At 33.6% G+C, this 27,768-nt stretch overlaps 1 protein-coding gene and 1 long non-coding RNA gene across 4 annotated transcripts; one reads left to right on the top strand and one right to left on the bottom strand.

Annotated features, from left to right (window-relative positions):
* Positions 1–42: 42 nt before the first annotated feature.
* EMB2411 (DNA replication helicase) lies at positions 43–15,154 on the bottom strand. Of its 3 annotated transcripts, XM_039022403.2 has the most exons (35): positions 14,603–15,148; positions 14,316–14,489; positions 14,031–14,252; positions 13,817–13,882; positions 13,419–13,616; positions 13,264–13,317; positions 13,121–13,182; positions 12,335–12,467; positions 12,082–12,192; positions 11,795–11,891; positions 11,227–11,309; positions 10,614–10,679; positions 10,331–10,486; positions 10,143–10,198; positions 9,913–9,970; positions 9,726–9,836; positions 9,598–9,654; positions 8,743–8,877; positions 8,396–8,641; positions 7,916–7,990; positions 6,464–6,585; positions 6,310–6,382; positions 6,107–6,211; positions 5,809–5,976; positions 4,834–4,903; positions 4,599–4,750; positions 3,176–3,253; positions 2,991–3,083; positions 2,760–2,897; positions 2,209–2,248; positions 2,036–2,109; positions 1,739–1,876; positions 868–987; positions 373–539; positions 43–235 (listed from the first exon to the last, which is right to left on the bottom strand). In XM_039022403.2, the coding sequence occupies exons 1-34, from the start codon at positions 15,065–15,067 to the stop codon at positions 390–392; spliced, it is 4,146 nt and encodes a 1,381-aa protein (XP_038878331.1). In that variant the 5' UTR covers positions 15,068–15,148; the 3' UTR covers positions 43–235; positions 373–389. The 3 variants fall into 3 exon arrangements, 2 of the variants coding, with proteins under 2 accessions (XP_038878331.1, XP_038878324.1); XM_039022396.2 differs by having other exon boundaries at positions 43–539; XR_005479994.2 differs by lacking the exons at positions 43–235; positions 373–539; positions 868–987; ... (1 more) ...; positions 2,036–2,109; positions 2,209–2,248 and having other exon boundaries at positions 2,991–3,076; positions 14,603–15,154.
* Positions 15,155–19,517: 4,363 nt separating this feature from the next.
* Positions 19,518–25,540, top strand: LOC150038170 (uncharacterized). The gene is made up of 3 exons (XR_016526026.1): positions 19,518–19,706; positions 25,037–25,330; positions 25,435–25,540. It is a non-coding gene; the product is annotated as an uncharacterized LOC150038170 (long non-coding RNA).
* The last annotated feature ends 2,228 nt before the right edge of the window (positions 25,541–27,768 follow it).

The raw sequence follows: 27,768 nt of genomic DNA, 5'->3' as shown, positions 1-27,768 counted from the left end.
CAATATTTTATCACTTTTATATATTTAAGAAAAAAAAAACCATTTCAGAACATTGAATTTTGGACCGTCCAAAGTGCAAGTGCAACCTATAAATAAAGTGAAGGGTCCAGCAATTGTGACTGTGAATCAATAAAACTTCCAGAAAAGGAAAAGACCTTTTCCGCAAGTAGACAAGGATTTTTCTGAGTGCCTCCCACATGGCATCTGATACACACCCTCTGAGAAGAACCTGGACCTGGATACATCATACTTCTAGCTATTATTATAACATTTATATACTTTATAAACAATGGGAGGATTTTCTATACCATTATGTGACATAATCTGCCTTACTTTAAACAGAGATTAATAGTTGAAGACTATGAATTAAACCTTCACAACAATTTGATCTATTTGCAACCAGGAAGCTTGCTACTTTGACGTATATCATTCCTTGTTACATTAAAGATCCCTGATTGCTCCTCCACCTTCTCAATTAGAAGCTTCAGCAGTGGAACTTTTGATAGTGTTTTGCGTGATCCTACCATGATTAGTTTTTTCTGCACAATTCATTACGTTTCTATTATATATATATTATATCGATGGTTTGTTTGAAAATGGTTGAACTCTCGTGAAAATAAGCATAAATCAACTGACATAATCATAAGTATAATCTCTTTGAATTTAGAAGTAATTCAATTAATATAAAATATGAAGTATAATGTCTTTAATTAGAGCCTCTCAAATATCCAAAAAAGAGAAAAAAATTGGTGAGCCTCTCCAACAGCCTCTCTTTTTAAAAGTGGTTAGTGGTAAAAGATGATTTGGATTTTTGCCAGTTAATTCTATGCCAGTCACCAAGAATTGAAAATAAAGGTAATTACTGACCTTGGCACGTGTAATGGCCACATTAATTCTATGCCAGTCACCAAGAATTGAGGTAGTACAGCTCTTTGGATTTTCACTCGACCGAACGAAGGACACCAATATGCAGTCCTTATCTCTTCCCTATGAGAAAGTCAACATGAAAAACTAGAAACAGTAAAATATTTGGGCAAATATCAGTTATATCCTTAACCTTTCGAGATTATATCCATTATAATTTTGATAATTTAAATCCTAAATATTCATAAATATATTCATTTACATCTTTTCTAAAATTCGTTGGAACGAGTAAACTTTGTTTGATTAATTAAATTTTTAAATGTTTACAAGTCAATCAATTGAGACCTTTCAATATGATTAAAAAATCATCCATATAGTGATTTTCACATGTGTGTAAACTTCTTTAAATGTTGGTTTTACAAAATAGACAAATAGAGTAAATGCACTCAGAGAAAATTTGATTGAAAGTCTAAATTAATTCATTTATAAAAGTTTAAGGAATTTAATTGATACAATTATAAATTTCACACAAGATTTTTTCTAACGAAACGTAATATATGATATAAATTAATACACTTACAAAAATTTAAGGTTTAAATAGATACAATTATTAGTTTTTAAATGAAAACAACCGATATATGAATTGATATTTTCCCTAAAATATAATAACGTACATATTGATCAAAGAATCCGCATTCTCATGAAAATTTTAAACTTATCACGTACAGATTGAGTAGGGAACAGAGTCCAGAGTAAACAAAGAATTTAGAGTCATTCATTGACAGAATCATTTTATGGCAACTGTCTTTTAAAACCAAAAAAAAAAAAAAAGAGGAAAGGAAAAAGGATTGCCTCATAATTCAATCAGTCTAACCTGGTATTTGTCAATGGTATGTACCTCCACAGAGGCTATGTTGATAGCTAGACGGATGATGCTTGCCTGGGAGTTATACGGAGTAATAATGCCAACTTCATTCCCTTTAATTCCACCATCAAGCAATCCCTTCGTCACCTAAAACGTTAAGAAAATAGATATGAATGCCACGTGGTGAAATTTCATCTAGCTTTCCCTGCTCCAATAACCAATCTTTCTTTTTCTTTTATACAAAGAGTATCAATCTACTTATTGATAAGTGATAAGAAGTAAGACACGTCAAAGTGAAGATTGCACCTCTGCTAATATGTTAGCTTCAATTGGGTTGTTCACAATCTTGTGATCTCTTGTCTCGTAAGCAGGTAATAAATCTACAGTTGTTGGCCATGATTCAGATAACAAACAAGAACCATTGATAAATTTAAACTGATTAACCAAAGTTAGAAGGCACAAAGGATATATTCGAGAACCTGTACAAACAAAGATAACTGGTTTGCATGGGCTTAGAACCTGTAATCACGGATAGGAAGTGTATTAGTTTTTAGTTAAGACAAGGAACTTTTAGAGAAATAACAAAAAAAATATATATATATCAAATTAAAAATCCAAAGTTTCGTGCATCTAATAAAACGGCCACTTATGTGACATAAACTTGATTTTATGAAATGATTACTCGACTTTTTAACTTCAGCTGTTCGGTAAAAAGTGAAACACAAAATAAGTTATGAGTTAAAGCAAGCAAAATCTAAAGATGACAATTCTTTTTTAACTCAAAAATCCTAGACTTGATGAAATTTATTGTGCAATCGCCCACAAATGAGGAAATAAACTCTGGTTGGATGTATAGCTCATTGCTTGCCCTACGAAAAGATGCCCCTTCAAATAAGGTTATTGAGGATATATAAAATATTAAATAAATAAAATGAACATAAAACAAAAACAAAGCCAAACAGAAGTCAGCAGGTAGTGACCTAATTGATAAAGATCACAGTACGATGACAAGTTGAAAGAGATCACTGACCTCCTTAAGCCAAGATGAAGACAACTTTGAACTTGAAAGTTCAAGCTTTGCGTTCGCTGTTTCTTCAGAACCACAACGCAATCTGTCTCCATATATCAAGGCGTTTGATAATTCCATAATGTCTCGGCACATGCGATACTACACTCAAATAAACCTAGTGAATAGATATCCGCAGCATCATCTGAAGTGAAAGACTTGCTCCCAGATTAAATCTAGCAAAAGAACAAAAACCTGGCTTTGTAATGCGGAAATTGCTTGAGGATGTGCTTCTGAAAGCCTACAAAATAAGCTTATCCCCAGTCCATTTTCCCGAGCCTCTGTACTCTAGATAGGAATGAGAATGATGATTTCAGAAAATGCGCCATAAAAAAAGAAAAAGAAAAAATTTAATCCAAATGATTATGCATGATACACACCTGAACAAGAGGAGGTAGCTGATAGTGATCGCCAACAAGGACAAATGTTGAAGCAAACATCAAAGGCCCAAGGGAAACCTTAGGGGTAGATATAATATAAAAATTAAATAAGCATTGATATTCATCTTTCCAGTAAGTCTTGATTAACAATACGAACAACAATTTCATTGAAAGCCAACATAAGAAAAACAAAGAATAATTGTAGAAGATACGAGAAACTCAGTTCGAGGCAAACATTTTGAAATCTTAAATAAAACAAAAACATGAAACTGAATCAATGTTGTCCTGTAAATTAGTGATGGAACATGGGCTTTCTCCAACAAGGCTTCTCTAAAACAATCTTATATACAATAAAATCTGTTTCATAGTATAATCACAAGTTAGGAAGATATTGTAATTTCTAATAATTCAGAGTATTCTCTTACGTGCGATTGACAAAATTATATTAAGAAGACCCAAAATATAAAATATCTTTTCTGCAGATAATATTAATACATTGCATGACACGAAGTTACAGGTTCACTTGTCAAGTGCAACCTCATTAGAATTTCATACCTCGCAAAACACTAGCCCTAAGTGCAAGGTATATACTCTATAAAATGCTTCTCAACTATTTTCTAATACATGTAAAGAAGCTTCAGATCAGCCTATAACAACTAGCACAATTGAGCCATACTTGTAAAGACCCAACTAGAACCGTTAAAGACAGTGAAACATCTGGTTCACTTTGTGCATTAACCCTCACAACTCTGTTTTTGGTGTCACCCAAAAGGTCCTTCTATCAATGGAGATAATTGTCCTTACTTATATGTCATAGATCTCTCCCTTTCCTAGTTGATGTGAAGACCATTTATCTAGACTCAAGGACTCATTTATCAATTATAGTAACCTTAGTCTCTTCCTTTCAACGATGTAGTAGAAATTTTTCTTTTTGTTCTCTGTCATTCATATCCAAAGCAAATGAAAATATCCTCCTACAAGTTTCATACTTATCATTCATCTATTTCCTAGATTTCATTAATCTGAACGTCAAACTCAGTCCTACCTCATAATTCCATGTTTCCTCTTCAATCAACGTAACAGGTCCTCTTAGAAATAAAAACGTTACAAAGATCTTCTATTTGTGAAAAACAACATTTGTTATGAAGTGTTCGACCATGCATCCTCTGGCTTCTAATGTTATCATCTAGTTTTATGCTCTTGCCAATCTCTTGAAAAACAAGAAGATTCTACCTTCTATCAGTGAACTTGTTTGTGAGATGCTCTTATTAATAAAATGAAGGATACCTAGTTCTCTTATTATTTACCTATTAAACAGATCAAGTGATAACTAATTCCAAAAACACTTGATAATTAACGAGCATCATATCATCATACTGCCAAAATAAATGTTGCAACAAATGTTCCATCAAGTTCTACATACTGGAAGGGTGGTCTGTCCAGCTTCATCCATTATGCATATATCGAATCTTTTATTGACGAGTAAGGGGCTAGTTATCCCCAAACAAGTAACTGCAACAACTTTCACTTGGTCCAATCTCATTTTGATGTCTTCCACACTTTCTATGTTCAACTCTGTCAAAGAAAACTTCACTAGTTACATAAAGAAGAGCAAGTATCCAGGTCCAAAGGAAACTGCATAATAGGCAAAAGCAGACCCGAGAAGCAATGGCTGCGAATGTCTTCATGCACTGCATTAATTCTTCCAATCCGTATAAAATCAATGTTCTGCAGTTTGAAGGTGACAAATTAGAAGAGTGAACCAACTTGCACGAGACTTCTATAAGTGATTAGATGACCAAAGACGAGTAGGAATCCGATACAAACTTTTGATGCATGCACATGAAACTTAAGGATACAAAATACTTTTACAAACCGCGCATGTGCGTGCATAATGTTAAAGAGACCTCACAAAAACACAAGCGAAAGCAAAGAAGCCTCACAATAAACAACAGTAATAATAATATAAATCATAAGGAGCTCCGATAAATTGTGATAAATAATAATAATAATAACTATAAAGGAATATAACAAATATGCCGAGACACATAAATCCAATAGGAACATTGTAGTGTTCCAAACTTCAGACATTCTCTCAAATTTGCTCTCTGGTTCGGTAGAAGGCAATTACTCTATCTAAACCAAGCTAGACCAATGTTTATTTATTATAACCAATCCAAAACTTTAATGTTTGACTGTGACACAAAGGTACTTCTAAAATATTCAATAACAAATCAAAATATCGATGAAAATATAAAAACTACTTATTTTTAGAAAACCTTCCTCCAAAATGTTACTTGGTGTTAATATTTTCATGCTTGACCTAGTAAATGTCTTAAGTGGAAATTTAAGATGATCATCCAAGTATTACCAACGTAATGGGCACTTGAGTGAAAAAATAGTAACAAATTTCAAGGATGCACGGGCCAAAATATCTTGCCTACTGATTTGTAATTTGTAAATTTAAAATTAGAAAAAGAGATCGGTACAAATATACATAAAAGAAGGCCTCCCAGAATTTCTATTGTATTGAAGGACCATAAATTGAAAATTTTACCACTGTCTAACTCGAGAGAGAGAGAGAGAGAGAGCGAGAGAGAGAATGAAAAATTGAAAATTGTAGAAACAGTTACCTGAGATTTCAGTTTGATAAGTAAATTATCAACTGCAGTGTTTGTGTAAGACGTGAGCAAAATAGATACACCTCTCATCAACAATGCCTTCACAGCATGAACCATCGTAGATGTCTTGCCTGTCCCAGGCATTCCTAGAATCAGAGCATAATCCTTTGCCGTAAGTATCTAAAATGACCATGGAACAATTTCAAGTCAGAATAGCTCATTTTTCATGAAAAACCGAAAAATGAATAGGGGGAATGAGATATAGAGTAGGTGAGTCAAGTTAGCATGAGAAGCAGTTTTACAGAAACACCTTAATTATAGCTCGCCGTTGGTCATCATTTAAATTCTTCTCTGACCAGATGTAAGATATTGCTGGATCCTGGCTAAATATGCATCCAGCATCAAATCTGGGAGCCTACAAGTGAAAACTAAGTCAGGCCAATAAATAAAAAATATCTTAGGAGGGAAGGAACAAATTTTTTTCGATAAGTCGAAGGTTTAAATAAGCATTACCGCAAGATCTACAATCAACTTTCTAAGATGAGCATTTTGTTCACCTTGCAGAAACAGTTGTACAAGATTAAACCTTCAGAAACAAAACAAACATGAGAATAGAACATCGCATTATGTCTGGAATAGTTGTAGTACAATTATCTCAAGTTATTACCTCATGACTGCAAACGAAGTCATAAATTCATCCTTGTCAATCCGCCAAACCTGCCTCATAAGATCACGTGCTTCTGTAGAAGAAGTGCTTCCAGGCAAACGTAGGCGCTTAGAAAAAGAAACCTACAAGTTTTAAACCAAACAATTCAGTTTGAAAAGCAGAGACTGCTTTTGACCACAAACAGTACTGTGATTTATAGTTGTCTACTGTAAATAAGCAATGCAACTTTCTAGTTGAAAAGTACCTAAAAAGTGCTTGTATTTACTTTTGATTTAGAGTGGTTTTTACTTGATTTTATTAGATTTGATGTTGTTTGTCAGTATTATCCAAGGGTTTTGTTCGAGATCGAGATTCAAAGTTAAAAAGAGCTAAAACAGATCAAATTTGCCCAAGGAAGTCAAAATCGAGCCAAACATCGTTCAGGGAGAAAAAGACCAAGGAATGCCCATAAACAAGGCAGCACAGTGGTGTACTACGGTGCTATTCACAGAAGCAACAAGCGCGGAGGAAGACCCCCGCCTTACAGCATCGGAGCCATTTCTGGAATGTTTTTACAATTTTGGAAAATTTCTGCCTATTTAATCTAGGGTTTTTGGTCGGCCACAATCATCAAGTTTTGGAGTTTTAAAGGCCTACAAGGAGTATTTTGAGCAGAGTATCGAAGTCCTTATTATCGGCCACAATCACCATGGAGACGTGACTGGAACACCAGAATATGCCTCCTTTCCTTTTTGTATTTTGGATTATTTTCTGTATTTTTGCATTCTAATAATGGTTCTGTCTATGGAAGCCATGTTAGACTAAATTCTTATTGTTCTAGGGTTAGATAGATTTTATGACGTATTGCTAAATAGATTTTATGACGTATTGCTAAATACTTTTGTGGATCTTGAATTTAATTTACATCAATACTTTCTAGCATGATTGTTCTTAATGCTTTTGAATGTTTGATTAATGTTTAAATGATTTCATTATTTAGAATCTTGTATTAACGAAAGAGTCCTATATTAGATCATGTATGCTAGACTATCGTTTGAACACACTAGAGTAGTCAGATGACGGTAGAGATTGTTGATGGAGAGCCTTAATGCTTTGCTTAATTATCTAGTTTCAAGCGATTAGTCATAGTAATTAGTAATTAAGTGAAAGGGCCAAGAGTTTAGTAATTCCATGGATGAAATTTCTTCCCTAGAACATCTCTTTGTTAATAATCTTCATACTTGATCACTTTTATTGCTTTCTTAACTTAGTTTACTTTAGTTGCATCACAAGTCAGTCCCCTAAATAAAATTGGAACGATCTCTGGATAGTCAAAAGGTTATCAATCCGATTCCCTAAAGACGATACTCGGTCAAGGCCATTTTAACTATCCTAATACTTGATATGTTGATTTTGGCATCACCAGTCTATGGCATAAAAAATAGAAAGAAATAAAATAAAATAATCCCTTACGGATATATGGAGACTGCTCAGATCTGTTATAATCCCACTCGCTAGGGTCAAATGCCCAGAATCTGTACTAAGTATCTAAAATACAAGCAACAGAAATTGCCAATTAGTTACTGGAAGAAATTTTATGGAAATAAAAAATGTGGATGAGAAAGTTTAGAACGAAAAATGATTCATAAATAGAACTACATGACAATGGTTGGATGGACCATCTACTATTAATTCGGAAGCAGATACCCATACACCATACATATAACAGATCCAGAATCATTGGGAAGTATGTAACACCAGAAGCTTAGCTTTTTCCTTTTAAATATATGAATAGAAAAATAAAAAATAAACATATATAAACTTCTAGAAACGAAAAGCTTCTGCTTAATACCTTTTAACTAATTCCAGCATACGAATTAGCATTGTAACATAGGATCGTGATCATTATACAGTACATGCAAAATATTTTCCATTCAGGAGAAAAGGCCTCACCACATAGTCTCCAACTCTAAGTGAACTGTCCATGTCATTTATAGAAGCAGTGTTTGAACTGTCATTTGAATCTTTAAAGCACATAGAAGGCAAATCTTGACGCACAAAACGATAGCTGATTCGGTTGTCCTTTTCAAAAGTACAATGTGGTTGGCCATCCAACGTACTAAGAACAATAGAAGAAAGACCGGTCGACGTTTGATTTTTCTCTGCACTACGTGAGTGCCAAACTCCCCTCTTTACAAGCTGAAAGAAATGAGCATCATAGCTGATTGGACTAAGCAGTGGCATAAATAAGTATGTGAATTGAAAATTCTATACGATACATTCGAAATTCAAATTTCAACCTCCATCTCCTTGGCCTCTAAATCAATCAATCTTTCCCAATGCTGAAAGAAAATACCATGAGAAGCTTTGAAGTGATCTGTATGGGAGTCAAATAGAACTCCAAGCCCACTGGTCTCTTTGCTCCCATTTTGCATCTGCAGTATTTAAAATTCCATTACCAGTCAACTATCAACAGAAGAATAAAGAGAAAAAGGAAAAATAAAATCAGTCAGCCAACAAGTAATGTCCCCATGGAGACAGCTCAGTCATGAGAATTAATGAAAAGGTTGCCAAATCTTCTACTCCTCTTTTAACATTGCAGGAATTATGCCTAATTTCAAGATTTACCGCCAGTTTTTAGATTACAATTGCTCATGTTTAGCATGGAAACTATTGCGAAGCATCAGGTGAAACTGGCCTGAAAAATGGTTTGTTAGCCACTAGTTTCAAAGAGGACAAATATTTAAAATAATGTTCGAGGAATTGAGTCTTTTACTTGGATTGTTTGATATCACATCCCAGAAACTGCGCAAATACACATTTAGACAACGCAGAATAGGAAAGGGGTCGTCAAATTGGATTGCCTTGCCCTTGGGCTTACTTGTTAGAAGGATATTAAGAGCAACTTACCGTAGGCCAAAGCTCGATAGAAATGCCTAAGAAATTACACTGGAAAAGAACTATATCTAGGGATTATATATGATAATAAAAGTTATTCACAATTGACCGAACTATAGTGACTGCACAGAGTATTTCTGTGAATGCTTTAAGACTAACTTTTGTCATGGGAAGACCCAAAGCATACACTTACATATAAGTGACATGGGAATGAAGCAACAATTAACTCTATGGAATTGCATTCAGAACCTGTATACCTTATGATAAATGGTACAAACATCAAGATGGCGGCATCCTTTGCACACATTTGGAATCTGTATCAAAAAGATAGTATGTTTAATGATTCAATAGAGAACGGCAGAACCATGTCAAGGACGAACCATACCTGTAACATAGGAGGCAGTAATTGTGCAGTTGATGCCTTGAGGATGTTGTTTGCAAGCTCATTGCGACGCATGATTAACCCTACCAAGTCAGATCTTTGAACCCGGATACCCTTCACAAGGTTCAAATAATTTAAACATCCTTCCAGCACAGGGAAAAATAAACTTACAAATGAATCTGATTTTTACCTGTGTCTGATCCGACCGGAGATAATAAAGGAGACCATAACCAACATGTTTGCCATACCTAACACAAATATAGAGCAAACAACAGAACACATCCTATCATTCACACATGCAACAATGATAACATAACACCCCAAAAAAAGAGAAGGCAAACCAAATATCATCTGTAGGACGGACTTACTAAAAATTAATAAATAATAAATAAATATAAAAGGAGAATGAGATGTACATACCTCTCGGACATAAGTAGAGTGTACAAGATCACTTGGGCACAATGTTCCATGGAGGACTGCAGAACAGATCAGGATTATCATGCTATAATAATTACTACAAAAGAATAAAATAAATTATTGATAACCACAAAAGTCCCATCTTACAGGGAACCCTGCACAAATGTGAGCTAAAGGAATCACATACTTGCCTGGCCAGCTGGCACCTTTCCGGTTTTAAACTCTAAAGGCATGACATTCTCGGCACATTTATTATAATTTGACATTAAGTTTACCCTGACAGAAGCATCAATCATTCCTTTCAAACCATACTTTGGAGCCCATGCCATCTCCTCAATATCAATCACCTAAAAATGGAAGTTTCTATAAGAATATGGATTCATAGATTTGTTTGTAACAAGCACCTCACTTCAGTGTGGTACATTGTGTTGTAAAAAGATCAGTAATGTTGAAAAGAGCATTCACAATACCTACCTCCGATATACTAACTTTCCTGGGACCATCCTCAGATCTAAACTCAATAGTAGGTCCCTTAGAACCCTGTTATCAACCGAAGCAAGCATTACTTAAAACAAATAAAAGAATTCAGCTTTGCTTCATAACAACGATGTCAAACTCAATCATAGTAATAACTACAAAGCGCAAGCTTAAATACAAGGCAATATCCAGTCGATCAAACCACCTAACACATGTGTAATAAAAAATGAGAAAAATACTTGAGCAGTACACAATATGGAAACAAACACAGACATCCAGAGAGAATGTAATGCATACAGATCTCAAAATGTTTTATGCATGCATCAAAATTCTGTAAATGCCTAGGCCAGAATAATTTAGAAATTAAAAGAAGAAACCCAAATCATGTCTAATAACACCACATTCAACATTTAGAAAAACATTACTTACTTTACAACTGAAATCCAGGCCTATGAAAACATTATCAAGTTTATATACCAATGTAGATAAACCGATAAAGTTTCAAAAAGTTACATATCGTTAGGAATGGGAAGTGAAGATAATTTACAAACCACAGCTCCATGTTTGGGTAAAGACCATGTAAATGTGATTAAACATGACATTTTCTCACCATTGGGCATTTGAAGATGGTGATCCAATGCAAAATTTTTGGAACTGCCTCATTCATGATTATGCATATATCCTTTTCATTTGCTGCACCCAAGGTAGTGAAAGGAAATGAATCATTCAAATTATAAATTAATATTGTGACTTATCAATTAAATATTAAAAGTGGTAAATTTAACAGATGTAAACATTGAAAAAATTGATGACACTTAAACTAATGGAAAGAATTTGATGATGCAATTTTTTTTATCCCACAGTTGACTGAAGCAAAGATTCAAAGTATCCAACAAGATCGAGGCAAGATTGTTTCCAAACAGTCCCCTGAAGTTAACAGTACGGCCTGGAGGCTCTAGCCTCATAATTCTGGGCAGTGTGCCTTAAAACCCAGATTACCTAGTCTTATATTGGAGGTGTAGCATTTCGAATAAAAATGGGGGAAGAAAAACTGAAGAAAATAATAATATTAGATCCATTTTCCACATCTCTCTTAAAAGATGTGAAAAGTGATCCGTTGCACTTTTGCCTCTAATACCATCAATGACCAAGCGAATACAAATTATAAAATTGTTTACCTCCGCATGCATATACATTTTCCATACTTTTCTGAAGCACTGTTCTCGAAACCTCTTTCAAGAAGGCAACAGTCGGTGCTTCTTCTATAAGACCGGCCTTCAAAACAGATGAAGTTGAATTGAGATGTGATAGATTGGTAAATGCTAAAAGCTTGTGTCAAAAAAGACAATCATAATTCACAAATACATGCAGGTAAATAAATACAAATGTTGAGGTATAAGTGTATTATAGTAAGTTTGTATCTATGCTTCTAATCTTATAAAAAGGTAAGGATGGAGCTATGAACCTGAAAAACCTGGTGCAGCAAAGTACCAATTAGTGCTGAAATAGACTGTTCGTTACTTTTCAGCCTCTCATCAAGAACACTCCTCCTTGGACAGGTCAAGTGACCAGCAACCTAGAAATAATTTCTGATAGGTGATTATAACAATTGATTGATAACTATCAAATAATAACTCTGATTCAGTAGCTCACAAAGGCACCATGACACCCAAGAGGCAGGGTGACGTGCCAAGTACTTGGCAAATTAATTACATTACCCGAGTTCCAGAGACAAGTATATCGGGGTGTAGGATCAAAAAATTATTGTCGTGGTCAACATGACATCTTCCTAGGTCATCAAATTCACCAATAACATTCACGGTGTCTCCAGGTGCAATAATACTGTCAAACCTGATGAAGCAATGAAAATTCAAGGAACAAACTGTAGGTAACTAATAAACAAATTCACCTTCAGTATCAAAAGGCTTCATGAAGAAGAATAATTTATTTTTTAATTTTAATTTTAATTTTTTTCATATCCGTGAGTATCTGGATAAGCGTGCACATACTTCGACTATTCACACAAAACAATTGCCTAACCTTACTATATTTGGTTGCCAAAGTAAACCGTAGCATAGAATATTGAAAACATGAACTAAGCTTAAAGCCTCTGCTATAGGTCCACTAACAATTTCCTGGGACGTAGAGTTTGAACTCAAAATCAAGAATACGATCTCATGAAGGGAACAATAATAGTCTATTTATTTGCCAGGTCATGATGCTCGAGTGAAATTCAAATGAAGGAATACAACAAGATTTACATCAATACTATATTGTGATGTGATGTGATCCTAAGATGAAGAAGGTATTTAAGAAGGCTGCAGCAAGAAAAAGAGAATGTTAATCAAGAAAGAGCTAATACCACTCTTTGTACACTTTTTTCTTTTGGATTTCAAGTCAATTTTTAACTTTGATATAGAGTGTGATATGAAAGAGCATAGTCTAGAGTTAGAAATCGCAGAACAATTACGTGTGTTAGCAGCACAATATTTTTATGTATTTACCAGTCGTCCCAAAGATATACAGCCCGTTCTTCTCCACTTTGCTCATTTAACAAACGAAGAACCTGAAAATTCATTGTTTACCCTTTTAATTTACTTGATATGATGAGGAAATGTAGAAATTAGTGAATAAGCTTACACGAAACCTTATACGAGCGTTTTGCTCCAGATGTATCAGCCAGCTCACATTTCTCTGTTACCTTTGCACAGATAGAATCAATGTATTAGTATAAATCATCAATAAGCAACTAAAAGATGAGCAATTCTGAAAATGAACCCTTTTTGAAAATCTGAAATATACCTCCAAGACAAGAAAATCAAAAGGGACAGTGTCTGGAATCTTTTTAGGGACTTTTGTTGCAGCTGAATCGACTCTGGTAGTCAACGTGTCACCATTTCTACCTTGTAATTCAGATGAATCCTCCTCCAAGTCAATGGAAGAAGCCACAGTATCAACAGCAATGACATCTTCTACTTGATCCAAAAGCTCAAGTAATGCCTGCAAAAACAAAAAGCCAAGAAGGCATCGGATGTCAACAAGTAATAGAAAGTAAATATGAAAGAAAATTTGCTTAACCAACAAGTATAATTGGTCCAAGAATGAGAAAAACCACCCACCAGGTCAGGAAGCTGGCTAGAATTTGGACCAAACAGAATAACGTAAAATTAGAAAGATCAACTAGTAATATAATGTAATACCCTTTTGTGTGGTCTTAAAATAGGGTGGTCGGGTGCTTCATTGCATGCAGCAGCATCATTAGCAATCTACGGGTCAACATCGGCACAAAGCATATGGATTAGATAGTCCAATCGGTAGACCAGAATACAGATTTTTAACTTTTAAAGTTCAAAAAGTACATAAAAGTTAGAACCTATCAGAAACAAGACATACAGTCTATGAAGAAATTATTACCTTATCGCAGTATGACAAAGATGGGGGCGTCTGGAATGGACTCTGACTGTTAGCTACTCTGGAGCTACTCGAACTATGAGTCGCAACTTCATTAGGTTCCATGTCATGTTTAGGATTTAACCTTTTCGACCCAGTCTTATTTAACGAAGCCACTGATCTTTCAGAAGGTTTCAGGTTAGGTGAACTCAACTGCTCAAAATTCCCAGGCTCGACAGAGGAAGTCTGTAAAGATATTGTTAGTGAACCCAAGAGCCAAGAGACCCAATATATACTAACATTTAATACCTTATTTCGTGAACACTGTCGAATTCTCAATGAGCTGAGCCTTGATGAGTTCGCCAAAACTCTTATAGTTTCCGGCAGTTGCTTTGAAACAGCCTGAAGCCTTTCGTTTACTGGAGATATCTTCCATGTAATCTCATCATTTGTAGTCCCCTCATCCTGACTTTGCTTAATCAGCTATTCACGATTTTTTACTCTAGTAAGTAAAATTAATCAATGTGACCAATGCAAAGCGAACAAGCAATCAACCACAAATAACAAAGAGCAAAGGAAGAAAAATCTAAATTTACCATCCCGGGAGAGAATTTGAAGCGCTTCAGGGACACGGACTTGGAAAATTCTGGAGACAGCTCGTTAGAAAGGTCATCGCCAGCATTTCCACAAGCTGCAATCAAATTCTCAGGCGTCGTATTCAGAGGCGAACAGCTAGCATCCTTCCCCTGCAGTACCTTAGGGTTTTCAGAAGCTAAAACCGCATCACTCACAAGAAGAACCCGCGAGTCTGACTTCTGTGCTGTCACCGCCGCGTCCGCGTCCTTAGAATCTGACCGTCCCACAATCGGATCATCTCCACGATTCAGAGAGTTAGAAACATCAGTTTTTGAATCGGAAGTTTGTGAAGTGATCTTCTGAGAATGCGCAACATTTTGAGAGTGGCGTTCAAAGAAGTGTTGGATTCCGAACTTGGAAGGCTGTGATTGCTGATTTGAATTGAGCTTCTTGGAAGAAGAATGAGGCTTCTTCCTGGGAGGCATTGTGAAGCTTTATCGGAAGTGAAGCTCTTGAACCTTGCTCTCAATAACCGGCATCGGACTTTCGTCGGAGACGAATGAGAGAAGAACCGGCCTCCATTTATACCATTTGTTGATTTTTGGTTTCCCGCCAAAACTTCTGATTCGCCAACTGGATGAGTTGGGCTGGGCTTTTCTGGATTGGCCCGATTTTGAGCCCATGATGTTAGGGTTTCGGACGCCACAGATGTTAGGGTTTTGGACTCCGAAAAGCTCAAATGAACGTAACATAACAACCCAGGTTATTAACCTAACCTTTTTTTTTTTTTCCTTTTTAAAAAGAATAAGCTTTTTTTTAGATTAATTTTTAGCCATTATTACATTTTTTATAGGATTGTTTTTTTATTATTATTATTATTTTACAAATAAGTTCAAGAAGGCCAAAGTAATTTCTTTAGACTAGTTTGATACTCTGTACAATGCACGCCTCATGTAAAGTTTGAGAAAATAACTTAATTACAAAGGTTTAGAAATAATACACCTTTAATTTATAAATAAGAGAATTTTGTTTTGCAGATAAATCACGAAAAAAAAACTATTTATTTAAAAAAAAATGGATGTGGGGAGATATAAAAATAAGTTATTTTATGTTAACCGTTTAAAATATATTTTTAAAATAACATATAAATTAATAGTATAAGAGAATAACTATCGTTTCAAAGTGTGATATTTTTTTCATCGAGCTTTAAGTTCAATTTCCTTTTTTTGTTTGCAAGTTTCAAAATTTCACACTTCTCTCCATTGATACTCATTTTGATCATTTGTAATCATATTCTACAAATTAATTTAAAACAATTACATTAAGTATAATTAAATTAGTTTTCGTTAATTTTTCGTTGTCCGTATTAAAATCAATTGAAAAATTTACATTACAATTATTTTAAATCAATTAATTGAAACTTAAACCCAATGACCAAATGTGAGCATTTGTCTTTAGAAAATAAATTTTAAAAAATAAGAAGTGAGAATTAATTACCCAATAGGGGTAGAATATACAAAGGTAAGGATTAAATGAAACCAAACTTAAAATTTCACTGTAAAAATATAGGTTAAAATATTATTTGAGCCCTTATAATTTGAAGTTTGATTTAATTCCAGTTCATACTTTCAAATGTCCAATTTTCGTTTTTGTATTTTTAATAAATCTTAAATTTAGTCTCTCGATGTTAATTTTTATCTAAATTAACAAAATAATAATAATAACTTTCCTGGAAATAAATACAATGTAGGAACATGTCTTCAATTTTTATAGTAAAATTTTTAATAAATAATAAATAATTTTTGAAAAAAATCAACAATAAACAAGCAATAGAGAATGAATCTAAGATTTCTTGAAATCATATGTACTTAAATTGAACATTTAATAATACATATACTAAAATTGAACAAACTTTAAAGTACAGGAACTAAATTAATATTTTAACCTAAAAATATAACATTTCGAAAACATAAAGACCAAATAAAAACTATATTTTGAAAATATGTGTATAAAGCTATTTTTCCTTAAATAATAAATTTATTTTATCTTCGAAAGATTATTCGCAAGATACTCTATATTTCAAAGTTGTTTTAAGATAATTAAGATCCAATTTGTAATTATTTCTACACCGTTTGGTAACCAATTGATTTTTTGTTTTTGTTTTTAAAAAATAAGTTTATTTTATCTACATTTCTTATTGTACATTTCTTAAATACAATTATTGAAATTTTAGTCAAATTCCAAAAATAAAAACAATTTTTTGAAAGCTACTTTTTTTTTAGTTCTCAACTTTTAGCTTGGTTCTTTAAATCATTGGTGAAAAGTAGATAATAAATGAAGAAGTTTAGATGCGGAAGTAGTGTCCATAGACTAAATTTTCAACAAAAAAACAAAATAGTTATCAAACGCAGCCTTCGTTTTTCATTTTTGGTTTTGGAAAATTGAGCATATTACCTCTTCATTGCTTATAGTAATTTGTATCTTTCTCAAGTACAATAATTATATTCTTAGCCAAATTCAAAAAACAAAAAAAAAAATTTAAAAACTACTTTTTTTAGTTTTCAAAATTTGACTTTTTTTTTAAACCATTGTTACAAATGGATAACAAATAAATAAATTTGAAGGTGGATGTACTGTTTATAGGATTAATTTTCAAAAATAAAAAAATAAAAAACCAGATGGCTACAAAACGCCCTAAATAAATATGAGTTTCAAGACAAGACGAATGTTTCTAATCAGATGAGGTAGTTGCTTATTGAGCCAATGGTTATAAGACATGTGGGGAGATTGTTGGGCTTGATGTCCTAAATCTCGTGGTTCACGTAGTTTGTAAATTTGAATATGAATTTTTTATTCAATAAAATAAGGTGTTATTTATTCAATAAAATTGACATTTAGATTGCACTGACTCAATCCAATAAACTAATATCCAATATTATTTTATGAAACTTAAACATGTACGTGGTTGACATACAGGTGGATCATGTTTAAGTAATAACCTAAATGGTCTGCAGTATATGGATAAGGTTGGGTGCTTTATCCTAGCGACACTATGGATACAATCCACTTTGTAATAGTTACAAGAGTCGATCTGATCCTAATATTTCATGTGGAGACATGCGAGTGGAGGTATTCTATTCAAAGAGTTTGTTTAAGACCGGATCGTGAAATAATTAGTTTATCTTTATAACACTATTAATTGAAGAGATTAACATTTCATAGGATGACAATAGGTGACTCAACCTTAATTCCGAGTGAGTTATGAACTTCTGTTTATGAGGGTGATCCTTTATATGGGTGAGAGTGGCCAGATTCACCGATTCAATAAGCCTACCATTTTGGAGATTTGTTCGAGTAGGGAGTTGGGAACATAACTGTTGGGATTGATATCTTAAATCTAGTGTATCTTGTGGTTTGTAGTTTTTGTTAACACAAATTATTTATCTAATAAAATTAAAGATGTTTCATTTGACATTCAGACAACATTAATTCAATCCAATAAACTAAGATTCAAGGTTATATGATATTAGTTGAACAGTATGTATTTGACATACAAGTGGTTCATGTTCGAGTAATAACCTAAAAGATCTACAGTAAATAGATGAAGGTTGGGTGCCTTATCCTGGTAACACGTGATCCACTTTGTAATTGTTACATGAGATGTAAGTGTTACAAAAAATATGGACCATATTGTTCACGTAGAGACATGTGAGTGGGAGTATCATGTATAAAGGAGTTTATACATACATAGACCGGACCACGAAAAAGTCAGTTTGTTTTTTTTATAACACCATTGCTTGAAGAGACTGATATTTCACGAAGATGATCATAGGAAACTTAACCTCAATCTTGAGTGAGTTGTGAACTTCTGTTTATGATGGCAATCCTTTGATCTATATGGGTAAGAATGGCCATGATAGCCGACTCAACAAGCCTACCATTTTGAGGATTTGTTTAATTATGGAGTTAGAAACACAGCTACACAAGATGGAATCCACTCCTTCCCATTGATTGAGAAAGTAGATAAATTGCTCCCTTAATAGTTGGTTATGAGTCTTAGACAATGAGACCTCAACATCTCGTTGGCTCGAGAGGTGTTAGTTTATAGTTGGACTATAAACTGTTTGTTCATTAGAGGAATCATGGTACTTAAGGAGATAGATGTAACTGTAGGGGTCAAACGGTATTTTAACCAAGCTATAGTTATGAGCATTTGTGAAAGATCATTGCTATATTGATTGGTTATATTCATTGACATATAAATATATTTACAGTGCGAATAGTGCAACTATCGATCTTTAGTGGAGTGATTGGTAGTTAATGAATATTGATTAATTGGACTACAGAAGTTTAATCAATTAATCTCATATCATTGGAACTTCTAATCGGTGTGTCCATAAGGTCTTATTAGCTCACTAAATGATAGTAATGAGTAATAATTTAATTTGTTCAAATCAAATGAGGTAATTTTATATTAATGAGTTTGATATATAATGGTTAATTATAGATATGATCTATAATCCAAATTATGTAGGAGAGATATGTTTGAATAAGATTCAAATATTATTTTTATATAAATTGGATTCATAAATAGATGTATACATCTAAATATGTGATATTTATATGCTAATTAATTTCACATTCAATATGATTTAATATGGTTATTTAATTGATTGATTAATGATTGATTAATTGATTAATAAATTATGGAGATTGGATGTTAGTATCATTTATGACAATCAATTAAATGTATATATATTAAATAAGATTTAATATATGGTCATTTAATTAATGTGTCAATTAATTAAATAAGAATTATTTAATTAATTAGCACTAAGAGTATAAAGGAAAATACTCGGAGAAGGGGTTAACCCTTCTCCATATAAATATATCCTTAGGGCATAATTTTTATTACACAAAATCCTAGCCTCCAACATTCACTTTCTCTCTAACTTATCTCTAGAATTTCAATTCCCTTTTTCCTCCACAAAGTTCTTGGAGACCATACTTCCAAATTCTTTGAATCATAGAGAATAGCAAGGTGATTAGTGGTGTCCATCTTGATTGGAGAAGCTCGAGCTTATCGAAAACGGTGGAAGAAGAAAGCTTGAAGAATCATCGAAGGTAGGTTTTATTTCTTATTTTCTTCTTCTATTCAAGCATGCATATGTTTATTTTGAATGTTTATCCTACAAATGCATGATCATATAAGGGTTATTTTTTTGGTATTCGATCCCTTCAATTGGTATCAGAGCCAATGTTTTCTTGCATTTTGTTTTTCTATTTTTTGAAACAAAATAAAAGTTCATGAGTTGGGTTATTTTTCTGTAATTTGCTTGAAAATGTATGAGGTTTGGCTTAGTAGATCTTTTCAGTATTTGGTACATAGACTCATTTTACTTGAGTTTATCATATAAGGGCTTGTTGTATGAGTCTATAAGTTCGTGTCATTCATGGAAAAATGTTGTTGTGAAAAGAACCTAAGAAAACAAAGGCGAAACAACAAAAAACGAAGAGAAGCAGTGTAGTTCGATTTTTCAAGGACAACTTTTACTAATTTATCGATTTCCAAAGTTCTAACCGTTGGATCGTGCTAAAATTTGGTCAGTGTGTTCAGGATACCCAGGGTCTTATTTTGATTGATTAGATCGTCGTTTTGAGCTCTAGTTTATTCGTCGTCATCGTCAAACATTAGTAGTTTTTTTTATTATTTTTCTTTGTTTTTTCTTAAAATTTTCTAAAATCTAAGGTTTTAAATTTTATTTGTTTGTACTTAAATTAGTATAATTTGATTATACTAATTTAATTATTTTGTTAGGGTGCAAAATATCAGTCTATTAATGTATTTTATATAATTGAATGTGCATGAGATGTAAGTTTAAATTATATGATTTATATGTTGTGTATTGTATGCCATAAATAAATTTAAAATCCCACCATAGGATAAACATGTTCATGGATCATGTTTAAATATAAATGTTATATTTTTTTTTATGCATGATTGAATTAGCATGCTCATGCGTCTTAATATAAATGTTATATTATTTAGATGTATGGTACATTAAGCATGTTCATGCATCATACAATGTTATAATTGTTATAATGTATGATGGCATGATGGTTGACGATGCTTAATGATTGTTTAATATAAGAGACATTTTACAATGAAAAATGAATTTGCATTGAGCATGACATTACTTAGATTAATATTAACGTTATATTTGATCGATGTCACCAAGTGCAAATTTATAGATTTTATATTTAATTTTTTTATATAACGGTTATAAGGACAATGAAATTAGAATTAAAATTTACAAGAGTTGCATGCAAACATAGGTCCAAATTGATTTTAAATGGCTTAAAATTAATTAACCTAGACTTATGTTAAATACGTTTCTAATGAGATTAGAAATAGGTTAATCTTTTAATTAGTTTTAATAGGATTAAAATGAACTTGGTTAAAAGATTAAATTTATAAAATAATTTCCCATAAGAGACTTTTGTCTAAGGAACGTTTTGTCTAGGCTGAGGTTTTTAAGTTGACGGAAACGGGCACACCTCTACCTGAGAACGAACCTGGAAGGTGAATTGGGCAAATATTTTATAAGCATGCAATGAGTGATCAGTTTTGTTAAAGAGTTTAATGAATGAGATCACATATTGTTAAATATTCAATATAAGCGTTATATTGAGCAAATAACAAAGAACTTAGCTAAAAATTGATTAGTCGGATTTTACTAAGTTAGTAAACCCAAAAGGTAGAACACTTGGTGGGAGGAAAGATATGTATATAATATGTCATTTTCCACCCACGCTCTCCCTAAAAGTTCACAGGGTGAGATTCATGCTCGGCCTCGTAGCGCCCTGGACGCACCCTCCCTTAGGAAGGTATTTGCATGGGTCAATATCAAGGTGAATGGAAAAAATGTTTATAGTAAGTAGGAGAAGGACGTGTGATAACATATCCTACGGTCTCCTTTGTTAGTTCGTAAGATTTCTTTCATGCTTGATCTCATGGTGTTGTGGGCGCACCCTCCCTTAGGAAGGTATTTGCCTAGAGGAAAGGCATTACAAACTCTAGAAATAGATAAGATTGCTACAATCAATTGTTTCGATCATATTCTTCCTTGAGGCAGACTAATTAGGGTGGGGTTATAGGGTTGAAAATGAAGGGTTACACTACGATGAATCATCGAGGTAGTTAACGTTTTATCGACCAAATGGATGACAATTAAATATTATGTGAATAAGGAGTTATTTGGGATAATATTTGATTGAGAGTGTCTCACTTTAGTGTAGAAATAATTGTACACCCTGAGGTGGCATTTATTCCAAATCATTGAATGTATCATTGCAAAATAAATAATGTTGGGTTCATTATTAGTTGTTTTTGCTAAACCGATTAGATTAAAATGAAAAATAATTTTTTTACACAAGTGTCTAATATATGTAATTCGTGTTGTATCAACATGTCTAGCTCAATCGCTACTTTGCTTAGTGCCGAAAAATTAACTAGAGAAAATTATACAATATGAAAAAATACGATGAATACGGTTTTGGTAGTGGATGACCTCAAATTCGTTCTCATGGAGGAATGTCTTCCAACCCCTGGGCCCAATGCATCACGAAGTGTTCGTGATGCTTATGAGAGATGGACTAAGGCGAATGACAAGGCAAAGGTCTATATTTTGGCAGACTTATCTGAAGTCCTGGCCAAAAAACCATGATCACTCCATGCCAAATCATGAACTCATTGTGTGACATGTTTGGAAAACCTTCCTCACAAGCAATGTATGATGCTCTTATATTCATCTTCACCACACGGATGACTAAAGAATCATCTATTAGGGAACACGTCCTTAACATGATGAACCATTTCAACATCGCTGGGATGAATGGAAGTCTTATAAATGAGTCTAGTCAGGTGAGATTTATCATGCAATCACTGCCAGACAGCTTTCTGCAATTCCGTAGCAATTGTGTTATGAACAAAATTGACCACAACCTCACGATCCTCCTTAACAAGCTACAGACTTTTGAGTCTTTGATGAAAGCCAATAGAAATAATAGAGAGACAAATGTTGCTTTCTCCAAAAATAAAAAGTTCAACAGAGGTTCGACCTCTGGATCTAAATATGTGCCTCCATCTTCATATGGTGTGAAGAAACAAAAAAAGAAGAATGGTGGAAAAGGAAATAAAAGCATCATTGTTGCTGCTGTCCAAAAGGGAGGAAGTTTAATATTGCAAAATGAACCTGCTTTCACCACAACCAAGTTGGGCATTGAAAAAGGAATTGCCTAAAATATTTGGCAAAAAACAAAAAGGCAAAAGAAGGTAAATATGATTTACTGGTTCTAGAAACGTGTTTAGTGGAAAATGATAATAATGCTTGGATACTTGATTCAGAAGACACTAACTACGTTTATACTTCTTTGCAAGAAATTAGTTCCTGGAGACAACTAATAGTGGGGAGAGATTATTGGGGTTGATGCCCTAAATCTCGTGGGTCTTGTAGTTTGTAATTGTAATGTACAAACGATTTATTTATTTAATAAAATATGAGACATTTTATTCGATTTTTAATAGCATTAACCCACAAAATCAATAAACTAACATCCAAGATGATCTTTTGTAGCTTAAACATGTATGTAGAGACATACAGGTGGATCATGCTTAAGTGATAACTTAAATGGTCTGTAGTAGATGGATAAGGTTGGGTACCTTATCCTTGTGACACTGTGAATACAATCCACTTTGTAGATGTTACAAGTGTTGTAAAGTGCTACAAATGATCTGATCCTGATCATTAAATGAAATTAGAAATTAAATTCAATAATTCAGAATTGCATGCAGACTTAGGTTGAAATTATTTTTAAAATAGTTTCAAATATGATTCGCATAGATCTAAGCTCAAAATATTTCTAATGAGATTAGAAATTAGTTTAATCTTTTTAATCTTTTTAATAATTTTAATAGGATTAAATTGATTTTAACAAAAGATTAAAATTGAAGCAAATGTGTCTATAAGGGACCTTTGTCTAAGGCTAGTTATGTCTAGGTTGAGGTATTTTAGGTAGCGGAAATGGAACACCCTTACTTGGGAACTGACCTAAAAGGTAAATTAGATAGAGTTGTTGCAAGCATGCAATTGTTGATTAAAGTTTTTTAAAGTGTTTAATGAACATTAATCAAAATTGTTTTATCCAAACTGCGAGCATGCAATTTCATTTTTCCTTTTCACATTTCTTCCTCATAGTTCACAACGTGAGACCTATACTCGGCCTTGAGGCACCTTTGCTTATGTCCCCCTATGGGTGGTGTTTGTATATGTCAATACCAAGGTGAATGAAGAGAGTGTTCATAGTAAGTGGGAGCGGGACGTGTGTCAACACATCTCACGATCTCTTTCATTAATTTGTAGTAAATTTTCATGCTCGGCCTCGAGACACATTTGCTTGTGTCCCCCTACGAATGACATCTGCATGACTCTTCACTCAAACTCCATAAATGGATAAGGTTGCTTTAGTTTTTGACCAAATTGATTTTTTTCCTATGGATGACTCATTGGGGCGAAACTCTAGAATCTAAAACAAAGGGTTACACTTACAAGAAAATGTTGAGCTCGTTAAAAATTTCTAATGATGACTAATATTTACAGGAACAAGGAGTTATTCTGTATATTGGTTGAGATGGTCTCATTTCAGTGAAGGGGTACCTAATCACCATCTGGTGACTTTTACCCATCCTCATTTGAAACATCATTGCAAAATAGATGTTACATAGAGTGCATGAAATTATTTTCCTAAATTTGATTGGTTTTTTCCAATTGGGTAATGCTTGAATACTAATATAAATAAATTGTATGTTTCAACAATTTTTTCAAAATGACTTCCGCAACGTTAAATATGCTCACCACCGATAAATTAACAGGCGATAATTACATCACTTGAAAAACCACTATTAATATAGTTTTGATCATCGATGATCTAAGATTTGTCCTTGTGGAGGAATGTCCTCTAGTCCCAGGTCAAAATGCTGCTCGAAACGTTTGGGAGGCATATGAACGTTGGGTACGGGCAAATGAAAAGGCCCGAGCATATATCTGGGCAAGTCTTTCTGAAGTCTTGGGCAAGAAGCATAAGCCCATGCTCACTGCCCGTGAGATCATGAAGTCCTTACGGGAAATGTTCGAATAGCCGTCTGCTCAGCTTAGGCATGACACTCTTAAATTCATCTTCAATGCCCGTATGCAAGAAGGGCATCTGTTCGAGAACATGTTCTCAACATGATGGTCCACTTTAATGTGGCTAAGATGAATGAGTCTGTCATTGATGAGGCTAGTTAGGTTAGCTTCATCTTGGAAACTTTACTTGAAAACTTCCTATAATTCCGCAGTAATGTTGTTATGAACATGATTGACTACAACCTGACCACTTTGCTCAACGAGCTGCAGACTTTCCAATCCTTGATGAAAGTCAAGGAATAAAAAGGTGAAGCAAATGTTGCCTCGTCCTCTAAAAAGTTCTTCAGAGATTCGACCTCTAGAACTAAGTCTGTGCCTTCCTCTTCTGACACCAAAAAGTGGAAGAAGAAGAAAGGTGGAAAGGAGAAAGCTAACCCACCAACTGATGCCCAAAAGGCAAAAAGGCCAAGGCTGCAAAGGGAATCTGTTTCCATTCCAACCAGGAAGGACATTGGAAGAGGAATTGTCCCAAGTACTTGGCAGAGAAGAAGAAGGCTAATTAAGGTAAATGTCATTTACTTGTTTTGGAGACTTATTTAGTGGAGAATAATGATTTGATCTAGATAATAGATTCATGCGCCACTAACCACATTTGTTCTTCATTTCAGGAAATTACTTCCTAGCAGCAATTGGAGGTTGGGGAGATGATGATGCGTATAGAAACTGGGCACGTCATCTCAGCTACGGTAGTGGGAGGACTTCGACTTTGTTTACATAAATTATATTTTATTAGATAATGTATATGTGGTTGAAGGCTTGGAAAGGAACCCTATTTATGTAAAATGTTTGCTTGAACATAATCACTCTTTATCTTTTAATATAAATAAAGTGTTTGTTTACAAAAATTGAGTATATATTTGTTTTGCAAATCTCGAAGATCATTTTTATATGCTAAGACCGTTAGCAACTAAAGCTTTCCTTAATACTAAACTGTTTAAAACTGTAGTAACTCAAAATAAAAGACAAAAAACTTCTCTTAAAGAAAATGCCCATTTTTGGTACCTAAGATTAAGACACATAAATCTCAATAGGATCGAGAGACTAGTTAAGAATGGACTTCTAAGTGAGTTAGAAGAAAATTATTTACCTTTGTGTGAGTCATGCCTTGAAAGCAAAATGACTAATAGATATTTTACTAGAAAAGGTCATAGGACCAAATAACCCTTAGAACTTGTACATCCAGACTTTTGTGGTCCGATGAATGTTAAAGCAAGAGAAGGGTTTGAATATTTCATCACTTCTACTGATGATTATTTCAGATATGTGTATGTTTATTTAAAGCAACATAAGTCTGAAGTGATAGAGTTGACATTCAACATACGGAAGCAATTAAGGATCTAAGCACTCTAACTACATCGATTTTGGATAATTAGTATGCATGTTCATAGTTTTCTAACTATTAGGGTTTTAGAATTATACCTTTGATAAAACCACCGAATTGCTTGAAATTTCCACGTAAATCTTCTTCTACCTCTATAATAGACCACCACCAAAGTCTTCTCTACTATCCTCAGGCCTTAGATTGAGTGGTGGAATTCAAATTGAGATGAATTTGAGGTGGTTTTAGGAGTTTTATAGAAGGGAAAAACTGTGCTATTTTTTCTTCAGAAAATCAGTTTTGCATTAACCCTTAATCGAAGACAAAATCTCAATATATGGTGAATTATCATGTAGATAGGATTGAAGGAAGATCAACCACTCAATCTTCCATTAAGGATTAAGTGGCATGGGGTGGTAATCAAATGGATTTTGTGGTAATCAAATATCAAATTAATATAATACCTCATCAATTATTTAAATCATATTTAAATATTATCAAACTCTCCAAAACCATAATGTCTAACTGTCACACCCCCTCACAGACTACTCTTTGAGCCTAGGAAAGGACATGTCTGCAGCAGTTATCAACCCTTTTGCTGACACTTACTACCTAGTAACTCTAGCGGAAATAACTTTGATACCAACATGCAATCTCATACACAGTGGATGCCTCTATGTCTAAACAAAACATTAAGTGTTAAACAAAAAACATTTCCAGAGATTACATTACTAGTTTCACAAGTCCCGATACCCAAAACTTAGTCCTTATATGAACAACTGTAACATGTGCACAATATTTACAGTAACCACCTAACAGGGTTACAATAACTTTGTCCTTGAGTGGCAGAGTAGATGCAAATCTACCTTCTGAGGATTTGACCGCTACATGAGGGAAGAAAAATATTTGAAAACGGGATGATCTTACTAGCCCAGTGAGTGACTTAAGAAAGAAAACTGATTCTCATGCAAAAATATCAATGAAAAGATTAAATTGAAATATAAATTTCTACAGTAACCTTGTACTGTAATATAAACATTTTCCAAGAATAAATCATATAAAGCTGTTTTCATCGTAAAACATTAAACTGTTCCTTAATTGAGAATAACCCTGCTGTGGTTAAATCCCAACGTTAACTGCTAGTCAAGAGAGAACCCTTTTTCTCCATCTATGACTTTAACTACCTACGTGCACGTGGCCATAACTAAGTACCGTCATACCTTGGGTACTTTTGCTCAGATACCTTCTCAAACATCTATCAGTATCGAGCTGCTCAGATACCTTCTCAAATGTCCCTCGGTATTGAGTTTCAAGTAAAACTAGTCATACAATGATTTTTCTTTAAAGCATGTAAAGTATAACACATAGAAAACATGTCTTTAAAGATACTAACGCATGCTTGGTGTAATTAACACTCATAAACAGTTTTTCAATAAACTTTCATACATAGCATGCGTATAAAACATAACTCATGGTTTGCTTGGAATTTACTTTGCAAAACTAACTGGCATGAGAATAATCTTTCTTTAAAACATGGTTTCTTTAAAACATTGTAAATATTTAGTCACTCACAACTTTTAGAACTATTTCTCAAGGGTCGATATGCTTTTATCATTGGTGTCAA

Source organism: Benincasa hispida, chromosome 1 (genome assembly GCF_027475165.1).
Source record: "Benincasa hispida cultivar pf3 chromosome 1, pf3_genome.v1.1, whole genome shotgun sequence".
Lineage (NCBI taxonomy): Eukaryota > Viridiplantae > Streptophyta > Magnoliopsida > Cucurbitales > Cucurbitaceae > Benincasa > Benincasa hispida.
Note: the sequence above shows the minus strand (reverse complement) of the source record. Positions and strands in the feature narration are given on the sequence as shown.